Source organism: Vicia villosa, linkage group LG6, assembly GCF_029867415.1.
Source record: "Vicia villosa cultivar HV-30 ecotype Madison, WI linkage group LG6, Vvil1.0, whole genome shotgun sequence".
Classification (NCBI taxonomy): domain Eukaryota; kingdom Viridiplantae; phylum Streptophyta; class Magnoliopsida; order Fabales; family Fabaceae; genus Vicia; species Vicia villosa.
The window spans coordinates 134065547-134077456 of record NC_081185.1 but is presented as its reverse complement, the minus strand read 5'-3'; the positions used below and the strand labels follow the sequence as shown (position 1 = coordinate 134077456).

Genomic DNA, 11910 nt, shown 5'->3' with positions numbered 1-11910 from the left:
ATGTGCAAAATTACTCTAAGGAAAAGCTGTTACAAATAAATTGTTGAAATTTTAAAGTAGACTTTTGACAGTTAATTATTGATAGCAAGGTACTAACTTGACTTCTAAGCGAAGAATGCATGCATGTGCTTTAATATTTTGGTTTTTAATCAGAAATTATTTTGTGTATGATGAAGAAAAACCTTTGTCTTTGTTAAATGTATTACTCCCTCCGTTTTTTATTATAAGTTGTTTTGGAAAAAAAATTTGTATTTAAATATAAATCGTTTTACAATTCCAATGAATAATTAATGTTATTTTTTCTATTATATCCTTAAGTATTTATTATTCTCTCTCCTTTCAATTATATAAATTTATCTTCCACATGTCATTAAATAAGGATAATTTTGTAAAAACCTTCATAATTTCTCATTTTCATACAACAATTATTATTTTTCTTAATTTGTGTGAAAAGTCTAAAACGACTTATAATAAAAAACGGAGGGAGTAACTATTAACACGAATATTTGTAATGCCATAGCAAAACCTTTGCCCGATTTTATTCTAAGTTTGTTTTTAAATATATGATTCTCTTGAATTTTGAATTTTTCTTTGATCTTTTTGTAAAATAATTTTTAAATTTTAAAGTATATTATTTATTTTTTATTAATTTATCTTTTTATAAAATAAATTTTATAGTATATTATTGATATTGAAATTTTAAAAAATCATTTAATTTTAAAACTATTTTAAATATTTTTTTTTATAAAAATCATTTTGAAATACAATTTTTTTTAAAACATTGTGATTTCGATTAAGTTTTAATCTACAAGAATGTATATTCATGTTATTGGATATCAAAAGTAATTTTTCAATTTAGATAAGACAAATTTAAAAAACTTTTAATATTTAAAAAATATCTTCATAAAAATTATTTTTAAAAATACAAAGAATAAATCTATTTTTTAAAAAATTAAAACAAACGAGTCTTATATTATTTGTATTAAATATTTTATATAAATATTAAATCATTCTTGTTTTTTATTTCTTTTTTAAATTATAAAATTTATTAAAAAATTTAATAGTTTAATAATTTTTAAATTGTAACTTTATCTATATGTCTTATATTTAAAGATAGAAATATTATAAAGTATAAATTAGATATTTTATATATATATATATATATATATATATATATATATATATATATATATATATATATATATATATATATATATATATATATATATATAAGCTTCGAATATATGATGATTGATTGCAGGGGCGGAGCTATAGCCCAGCGAGTTCGGGCTCAACCCCTCATTTTATTGTATACTCCTCATCTAATAGTCGATTTTTAGACAATACCAGGGACAAAGTTAGTAATTTTTAGACAAAATTAAGGGCAAAATTAGTAAGAACAGGGTGTGAAATTTTTGGACAAAATTAAAGATAAATTTTTTAGATAAAATCAAGAGCAAAATTAATAGAATCAGGGTGTAAAATTAGTAAAAATAAATGTGTAAATTTTTTGTCCAAACTCTCTAAAATTTCTGGCTCCGCCACCGATCGATTGTTTAAATTAAAGTTACAAATTAATATATGTTTAACAACTAAAGCTAATGACTACTCGGCTCCTCAAAAAGAAACCGGTCATCATTCAAATTTAAAAAGTAAATAATATTATATGAATGTATTATTTTTACTTTAATGTGTGCAATATCAAATGATTATATTTGTTTCAGCACCACGTGCTTTGATTTGAATGTCTCCATAATCTTTGATTTTCAAGAGAGAGAAAATTCAACCCAACCAAAACTAATTGTGAAGGTTTAGTTTTGTTATTGCCATATTAATATGATTACATGAATTATGTTTTTATCCGTTAATGTAAGTGTGAATAATTGATATGACGGAAAGGAATGAAGAGGTAAATAATAAGATTTTATTATTTAGATTAGGTTTCTAGCATGTTTTGATTGATTTTTGGAAGATCCAGAATCAATTCTAGAAGTATATAATTGATTTTGTGTGATTTTGAGATGTTTGTTTTAACAAAAGTAGAATTGACTCTGCCTCCAAAACTGATTCTACTTGAAGCTATAATTTGTAGCTTCTACCACCAAAATCAATTTTACCAAACTCAATTCTGCTAGAATCAAGTATGTTCACCGTCAATTCAAACATAATTTTAGAGTCTTAGAAGACAAATAAGTTGATTTATAACTTATAGGTTTTAAACTTACATCTATAAAGTTAAGGCTACTTGTGATGCAGTTTAGATTGATTTTGAGGTAAAAACCCATCTAGTTTGAAGATTAATTTATTCTCAATTCGATTTGATTTTAGATGATATGTTAAAAAAATAATATGGTGTGATCTAATTTAATGTGGTTTAATTTGGATTGATTTTTAAATATTTAAATTATAAATTATCTTTTTTATTAATATTATAAAAATATTAGGTTTGATGTAAGATATAACATATATGATATTAAAAATTAATATTACAAAATGAGAATGACTAATTATAGTTGAATGAATGATTATGGTTGAAACAAATGAAATAATAAAATAAATATCAAATCAAATTAATAAATAGCATTAAAAAATAAGTGTCATCAAATAATAAATTAATGTAATATGTCAAACTAATAAAAAAATAAGTATAAAAATATATACATGTGATTTGATTTTGTTTGGATTAGTTTTAAAACATAAATTTGATGTTTGATCTGAACCATTAATTTTCACCAAATGACATACAAACACATCTAATAATATTAACTTTTTTGTGGTTTTTAGTTTTTTCTTTAGTAATTTGCGATTTTTATTTAGATCAATTTTATTTTTAATATCTCTGAAAAGCATAATTTTATTTATTAAATGTATTTCATTATGAATTTATAGTTTTTTTACTAACTTTTATTTATTTTTACTCTATTTCAAATAGCAGTAGAGCTTCCAAATCATTTTTTTAATTTTATTATTTTAATTAAAATTTATTTCATTCTTTAATTTTTAATAATTTTTAAGAGATGTCCATTCGAAAATAGAAAGAATAAAATGATGAATATGAATAAAAATTGATAGGAGTTTTCCTCATCTTGGTGAAGGAGTTTTCCATAAAATACACTTCCAGTTCCATGCTCAAGCAAAAAAACATGTATAAGTATAGTAGGAGGACAATATTAAGAGCATTATATTAAAATTTATTGAGGTGTTTTAAACAAACTGTGGTATTGTCAGAGAACTCTGAGGTTGCAATCTATTTTCTGATGAAAAGGTGTCCTTCCTCACCCATACTCAACATTAGTTTTTGAGATTTAAGGTCTGGCTCATCAGCTTGATAATGTTGTGTTTCAGCATATTTTTCATGAGAAAATCAGTGGCCGGGAGACCTTGGCAAAACACATCATCCCTCTTTGACCCCACCTGTTTATCATAGAGACTAAAGACTATTGACAGCATACTTTCTAACACATATTTGTCAATAGATTCTCTTAGAAATGAAATTAAAATAGAACCTAATAAATTATGTGAGCAGAATTATAGGGACATGAATATTAAATTCTGTATCAGTTTGTAAGGAACAGGGTTATTGTTAGTCTTTACATACTCGTGAAGAAAAAAAAACAGTACAACTAAATACTATTCTTAAAAATAATAGCTAAATGTACAGTTAATGTATTATGAATCATTAAATTTACTCCACCAAGAGTACATCAAAATCTCTCAAATAACGAGTAAAATCTTTACTGAAACCCATATGGGATTTTCATAAAAACATTAGAATGTGAAGCGGCTACCGGTTCCATCAAGAAAACGATCAGTGTGCCACCCTTTGCTCTGTAATTCTTTTAAAAACACAGGAAAGACTCCATTCATTTTGTCGTATGCTTCTTGCAGAACACTAGCACTAAGCTCATGGGAAGAACTCTCAGTTTGTACAGCAAATGCAGCAACTAGCCAGCCTCTCAATGCATCTTCACCACTAGCATCTTGTTTCAATACCATGTCAATGCATTTACCCCCACGATTTAAAAGAAACTTCTCCTTAGGGAATACTTGTTTTAATTCAACGAGCTTCGATGGTTTAATAACCTCGTGTAAAGACTTCCCTACTCTTACATTTCCAGCATCTTCGAGTCTCACAGGAAAAAGTAGATTTTCCTTGTATCTTAGGTCAGCAGGGCTTGATACGATTCCTGCCTGTTTTGGAATTCAATTAACAGTCAAACAGTATATTTGTTTCAAATAAAGGAAGGAAAAACGAAAGGAGAGTTTGTTTACTAAATAGTCCAAACCAGACCTTGAGAAAATCAGTCACTATCATTGCAGTTCTCTGTGGATTCAAAGTATTGATAGGAGTAGCTCTCATCTCTTCAGACACAGAGTATATATGTATAGCTGAAAGGAGAGGACAAATGACCAACTGGCGCAAAATGTTCCATAATCAATCAGTTGGAATCATCAATAGAATGTATGTTTTGCATTTGAGTTCTACAACATTATTAATAATATCTCTATACAAATAACTAGAAGAAAATATTTGCTTCCTTTATTTTTTGAGTAAAAAAGTTTTGATACAAATAAACACTAATAATATAAGACCAGCGATAGAAAGGAGTCGACCCTCAAACAATTGACAAAAAATGCTTCACACATCGATTGTAAATCATCAATAAAATGTATATTTTTCACCAAGGCACGTTGCATGCTTAATAACATCTCTAGAAAGTAAAGTAAAAAAAGAAATGTTTACTTTCACATTTTGAGTAATGGGGTTGTGGTCAGGGCCGGACCCAGGTTACCACTCGTGTAGGCAGGTGCCCTCACTTAGACTTTAGTTTTTATTAACACTAATAGCCTTAGGTCTTGACTATATAATGGTTTAAAATTTTACATTTTTCAAAACACCCAGAAAAAATGCAGTATTTTCAATGTCATAAATTTATATAAAAGCCGTCCCTCCTTTACCCCCAAAAATCTAACTCCCAAACATAGCCCAAGGGTAGAGAAAATGTTAAATTGCTGCAGTTCACATTAACAAGTCAAACTAACTAAAATTGAAAGGGTTAAATGACACACAAAGAGTCCAGGGGGGTCATTTGAAAAAATTGTTAAATTCTTAGAGGGTAAAGGTAATCTACCCAAATAGTTTTGTTAGAGCCCAAGAACTAATTAACTGAGTTAAGCAAACATGTCGTGTTAAGATCCATAGAAGAGAGAGACTTGGCCCAAACTTGTTGGTGCTAGCAGTAAATATGACCAAGTTTAAATCTGGAGTTCCCTCATAAGTCCAATATCACAGAAAAAATTTGTTCCCCTGTTTCTATCTATTTTTTCTAGAATTAAAAATTGTTCTCCTTTTGTTCTGAGTAAATTGGTACATACTACATAGCATTGAACCGGTTTTAAAGGAATTCCATAAAATGTATAATCCACAAGTCCACAACCAAGAACAATATCACAGATATTGTCAGCACAAACTAACTGTGTGACACAAGTTGAAAATTAAATCTAACACTAAAGCCAAAGAACAAACAAATAAAATGAATAAGTTAAATGTAATTGCAAGTGTCGGTGCAGGTGTCCGTCATCGACACGGACACGGACATGCCTGATTTCAGATGTTGTCGGTGCTTCATAGATAAAATCTCTATACCTTTCCCTGCGTTGATGCACAGATAGTAGAAGCCAATTGAATTCCAATTCCGATTCCCACAACATTACAGAGAGTTGAAAAAGCCTCCCCTTTAGCAAATAGATCACTGAGATTTCCCTCTTTAGCAAACGAGGAATATATAGGCAATCGTGTTGCTCTGGCTGCAACAACAGCCATCCCCTGTTAACTCCATAACAACAAAACGACACGTTAATATCTTTAAAAAAAATTATATATTCACTACGGATTTAGAATAGGATGCTAAAGTTCTTAATAATGAAATAAATAGCTTTTAATACAGAATTAGCACAGAATCAACTTTAAATTGCAGCAAATGCCACAACGTCGAATTACTTATAAAAAATATAAACCTTGGCAAAATTTCCTAAGCCTGCCATTTCAAGAAAAAGATGCGGGCATAACGGAGAAAGCACTTCCAAGCCCATGCCCAAATCATAAAGCACATCAGCTGCAAAATGTAGAGTTAATCACAATATGACAACTTGTACACTAAGCAAATCACAACTAATATAAGAAGAGGAGAAAGGCGTGAGAGTTGAAAGGAAAGCTCTAGCTCAATTGCATACCCAGCAACCTCCATCGTTTAGGCTCAGAATCCATTCTTGCACCCCAATTGCTACATATTATCTTCCCTACATGTTGCATTCCGTCCTTTAAAATCTGGATGCGAGTAACACAAACAGGGTATATTAAGCTTATGCCACAATTACCAGTCTAAGAAATTGTCAACAGAAATTATTATCAAATTACCCAGCTAACAGCAGTTGCCTGAGCAGGAGTCGGCCGCAACCCTGCAGCAATTAGCAGTGACTGCACAACAACACACAGATAATATTAATCAGATGTACATACTGCTATTTTTATTACGTTAGGAATAAATAGAATATGAATAAAAAGAAGGTTAAACATTCATCAGTCATTTTGATTTTTAAATGTGTGAGGCATTGTCATTATAGTCTTTGAAAGTATCAAAATTACAAAAACAAAAAAAAAAATCCCCAGTGTCTTTTGTTAGTAATTTTATAGATTAAACAGACTAACGAAAGACCCATTCAAAGACCAAACTAACTTATGGTATGTTTGGATACGCGTCCAATACTCTATTCGCGCGTATGCTACCGTGAAAATTGAGAAGCTACAAAACTAAGCTTTTGTATTAATGTGAAAGTTCACCGTGCTTTAGGCAATTCCAACGTATATCCAAACACACTATAAGAAAATACAGATTCAATGGCCAAATGGACTAACAAATATACATTTATGTATGTTTATTTAATTTTGATACAGCTAATGTGACACCTAAGGTTTTAAGTAACGGTCATGGTCGCGTAAAGACTTACACTATTTCGGTCTTTATAGATGTTGTGATACTGAATTTGGTCGTCGTGGTATGAATTAATCACAATTTCTTTTTCATCAGAACATCGGTATAGATATCGGTACCTTCTGATACCGTTTTCACGATAACATAACGTTTTTTAAACCTTTACTCTAAAGAATCTACATGTTTCACTAAGATTTTTGAGAGTGTATGAGAAAATGCACCTGAGTGGATAACACTGACATTGCAGCACTAGTAACATGTTGCACAGCTCGAAACTGCGTGTATCTAAGATATCCTTCATTTACACTACAAAAAAAACACATGAAATTGAATCCCTCAAAACTAAGTCATAACTACAACTACAATTTCAGGAAGAATAAAGAATAAAATTCAATGTACCTGTATGGATAACCAGAGGGGAAAAACTTGTTCATGAAAGATCCAGCAACCTTTTGATACAACGGTCTAGAATCATCCACAAGAACTACCTATAGAGAAACCATAAACATTTGTTAGGGTAACGAAAGAGCAATGAATGGTTAAGTGTTAAAGTATGGATTATAGAAAATGGTTGGATTGAATTGAATTGAATTGAAATGGCGTACTGAGAGTTGACCGTCGGGTTGAAATTGGTGGCGGCTACGGACGGAGTTGGAAGTTTCGAACCAGAAGAGAGGAGTTGCTTCGTTTTTCTCCATTTCGATATTGTCAATGTCGAAGTCAAGCGACATGTGCCAACCAGCTAGATAGAGAAATTGGGGATGGTGCGTGCTGAGAAGCAGCAAAAAGGTGAGATGAAATGGATATGGTGAAAGGTGGGTTTAGTTGGGAGAATTGAAAACTGTCTGCAAGCACGACGGAGGCACCAAGAGGAACATGAAGCTGGTTTAGTTTGGGTTTACACGATAGAAAGGACAAAGAAAAGAAAAAAAAGAAAAATAAATAACAAATAATGGAAACAGGTTCTATCTAATAAAGGGCACTTCAAAAATATGCAAGACAACGGATTTGGATCCTCTCATGCTATCTCTCTCATGTTTCTGTCATGCTATCATCTCAACCATTTATCCATTTCTTTCTCTCTCATTTTTGTACTATTGTTTCTTCATGGTGTTACAATCAACCATTGGATTAGGAAAAGGAGAGAGGGCTGCACCAAAACAGCATGAGAGGATCCAAATTCGCAAGACAACATAAGCCTATAAACTATAGGCTATAGTCTATAACCAAAGGATCTAAACTTTGGGCTCCCAACTTAAGAGGATATTTGCATACTCATGATTTTCTTAGCCTCAGTTGGAAACTCTGTAAAAATCAGAGGTTATAAATGTGCGGTAGTATACCATGTTTTCATACATATGGTTAATATGATTATGGAATTTGTTTATTTTTGAAGTGTCTCGATGTCATTAAGAAGCATATTAGAAATATTCACATTCGTATTAGAATCAGAAGTTAAAACATGTTATCATGCATCTTAAGCAAACCACCTAAACAAAGTTCTCTTTAGGTTTGTTAATCCATTACCATGTATGTTTAGTATCATATAGTTATCATTTTCATCGTGTCATGGCAATCAACACTCCACCAAACCTCAAGTCTTTTAAGATGTAACCGTCTATTTATCATCATCGTGGTCCATGTTAATCAACAGTTCACTAAGTGTTACGCTTGTTAAGGTGTTTGCGTTTGTTTTTCATCCAATCCCTACGTGTTAGTCCACGTTCCACAAAGTGTCAATTAAGTGAAAGCATGTATATTTAATCTACATTAGATCGATACATTTCGATCCACGTTGAATTAAGTGTCGAGCGTATGAAGGCATGGACATTTTTCCTTCATTGAATCGTTTACTATCAATTTACATACTAATAGTTTGATTTCAATGAGTTTTCAAACATTAATTATCTTTCTTTAAAAAATTTAAGTGATTGATTCATTTGGTCAACTCTGTTGATCTCGTTCATCTTTATTCCCTCCGGCCTTATTTATAAGCAAAAGTCTTCTAAATTTTTTGGCCATAAATATAAGCATATGTCCACAAATCAAGACACATTTAATGTTTCTATTCCAAAAATATTCTTACATTAATTACGTAATGTTGTTATGGGTTGACAATTTAATTAAGGGTACATGCGTAATTGTGTTATATCTCACATGAAATCAAGAAAAGTAAATACACTTAACTATGTTTCTTAATACGCATGAAATTTGTCATTATGATCTTTAAAGTAAATTTTCGCTTTTTTTTAATTATTATTTTTATTATTATTATGTGATCGACTCTTTTGAATTTGTCTCAAGTGTACTATCGTCTTCTCTCTTTATTTACTACCATTATAACTTTTCAAATGGACCCTAACATGACATGCTCTTTCGCGTGACACAATTTTCTAAGCCTTTGTGTAAATACTCAACTCCTATTCATTCATCTCGTTTATTACCACTTCACTTTTTATCGTTTTTCCAAATATTTCTCTCTTTTTTTGTCAAATAATCTAGTGGCTGGAGTTTCATCATTTAAAGGTGAATGAATACGTGAGATGTCATTGGTTTCAAACATGCGTCCATGCATTCTGATGTTCTTGCATAACTACTAATTGAATTGACTTAAATACTTCATTTCTCTTCATTTTCTCATTTCTTACTATTTCACCTCCTCACTTGTATGTGTTGCTCTCCCTTTATTATCTCATCTCATTGTTGGTCATGATTAAACCTTGTACTCACTATCTCGTGTAATATTCTTAACTTGCTCCATCTCTTTATAAATTATACCTTTTTTCTTTTTTATATATTTTTTAGTCGAGCTTCCCGAAACGAGATTCAAGGTTGAGCTTCTGATCGAGTTGCGCTCAAGACAAAGTTGTGCTCCTGACATGAGCTACTTTCTAGTTGAGTTATTCGCCCAACCCTTCTTTGGAAGATTTTTGTCTAGGCCGAGTTACTACTCGCGAACTCTCCTTGGGGAGAGTCTTTGACTTGTTTTGAATTAAGCACGTGCACGTATGCACACACCCACACATTCACACACACAATATATGTTTGATTAAATGTTTCTCTTCCCTACGGTCTTATATCTCCACCTCAAATTTCCATAGTTCAACCTACATCACCTCACAACCTCCACACTTTGTACCTAATTTAAATCATATTTTCACATTTTGCACCTAGCATATCTCACATCCTTTGGACTTTGCACCTACTTTGACTCACCTCCTCTACATTTCGTACCTACCTTAGCACATCCCATCCTCACTCTGTGCTTCTAGTTAGACATGTTGCTTTTGATATTTATATTTTTGTTTGCATACCATGCCTATTAATTGAAATTTTATGAAAAAATATTCAAAATGATTTTTTTAAATTGGCTTAAATGCACCTTTGGTCCCTGTAAATTAGCGAGTTTTTGATTTTCGTCCTTGTAAGTTTTATTTTTGGGTTTGAGTCCCTATATCTTACTTTTTGCTTGCGGTTTAGTCCCTAAAGCCAAAATCCGCAGGAAAATCTGGAGGTTTCCTGCGAATTTTCATGCGGATTTTTCTGCGGATTTTGATTTTAAGGACTAAAACGAACGCGATAGTGAAATATAGGGACCTAGAGCCAAAAAAAATAGCTTACAGGGACGAAAATGAAAAAATCGCTAACTTATAAGGACCAAAGGTGCATTTAAGCCTTTAAAATTTTAATACAAAAAATTGTGATTTTCAATTTTTAATTTTCGTGTTTATTTGAGAGGTATAAAATATACACATTCTCTTTTATTTTCTTTACTCTTAAATTAATATACTAAGATTAAATAATCTTGTATATTTCAATTATGGTTTAAATATAAATCAACTAAAAATGTTCATAAATGATGAACAAGAAAAAATTGTTTTTGAGCTCTCCTTAAAGATTGTTTTAATTAGGGGTGACAAACGGACATGTTCGCTCCGTTTAGACCCGCACCATAAAAGCCTGCAAAAAATGGGGCGGACATAGTTAAGGGTACAAACCTAAAACATTTGGCCGCCCTGAAAAAATGATGGCAGGACGGAAAATATTTGCGGACTGTGCACCTTGAAGGTGACCTTGAATACTCTTTACTCATTCACATACCGAATTGATCGTCAGAGTGCTAACCTTGAAGGTACACCATCACTCTAGTGCAACAAAAGTCTTACTCTGTCTAAGCTTCCGCACATACCTCTGTTTCTGGTTTCATAAAGGAATAATTTGTATTACCTAATAAATGTTCTCTCACCCTATTAACTAATATAATTACATTAACTTCAAAACACTGAATAAAGATATCAATTATTATTATTCGTCTCGATATTAAATCAAACCATATCACTAGGCATTAGCATCCAATAAAAAGAGACTTAAATCTCGTAACGACCAAAATAAGCATTAATAACAAAGAATCATCAATATTAAATCTTAAATAGAATTACATAAAACGTCATGATCGTAATTAATATATGAGTATAATAATGACTACACCTAACCCCAACAAAAGAGAATTAGTTACGCTTACTCATCGTAGCTTTACCGTTAAACATTAGAAGAAAGAGGTTGATGTGCAGCATCTGCAGTGATCCCTCGAGCAACGCTTTCGCCTTCGATCTTCCCATCCTTATTCTCTCCTTTTGAGATTTAAGGTGAACCTACTTTCTTTTTTTACTGCCTTGAATCCAACAAAACTCCATTTGAACTGAACCAATCACCCATATTTATAGGCTTGAGAAAGGTAGGCTTGCTACGTGCACCGCCCAACTTCTCTTAGCGCGCATATTTTCTTCCTTGTTATGCAATGCCATCTCACCCTACAATTAGCCCTAACCGCCCTTGCTCGCTAGGCATACCTCATATCTTCAACTAGTGCACAAACTCTTCATTTACCATGAAGTAACTTAACCTTGAAGTCTTCTCC

At 31.3% G+C, this 11910-nt stretch overlaps 1 protein-coding gene across 1 annotated transcript; it reads right to left on the bottom strand.

Moving 5' to 3' along the window:
• Positions 1–3176: 3176 nt before the first annotated feature.
• Positions 3177–7960, bottom strand: LOC131610087 (protein root UVB sensitive 2, chloroplastic-like). Its single transcript, XM_058881953.1, has 9 exons — positions 7598–7960; positions 7392–7480; positions 7214–7298; positions 6419–6478; positions 6235–6328; positions 6019–6116; positions 5648–5827; positions 4292–4414; positions 3177–4191 (listed from the first exon to the last, which is right to left on the bottom strand). Exons 1-9 carry the CDS (start codon positions 7721–7723, stop codon positions 3769–3771), a joined length of 1278 nt encoding a protein of 425 aa, XP_058737936.1. The 5' UTR covers positions 7724–7960; the 3' UTR covers positions 3177–3768.
• Between the last annotated feature and the right edge of the window lie 3950 nt (positions 7961–11910).

Bases quoted from the DNA above. Each gene is read 5' to 3' on its own strand.
- LOC131610087 (XM_058881953.1), bottom strand. From the start codon at position 7,723: ATGTCGCTTGACTTCGACATTGACAATATCGAAATGGAGAAAAACGAA. The intron at 7,481-7,597 runs GTACGCCATTTC...GTTTCTCTATAG, and splicing joins AACCCGACGGTCAACTCTCA to GTAGTTCTTGTGGATGATTC. The intron at 4,192-4,291 runs GTCTGGTTTGGA...ATTCCAAAACAG, and splicing joins TAGTGACTGATTTTCTCAAG to GCAGGAATCGTATCAAGCCC.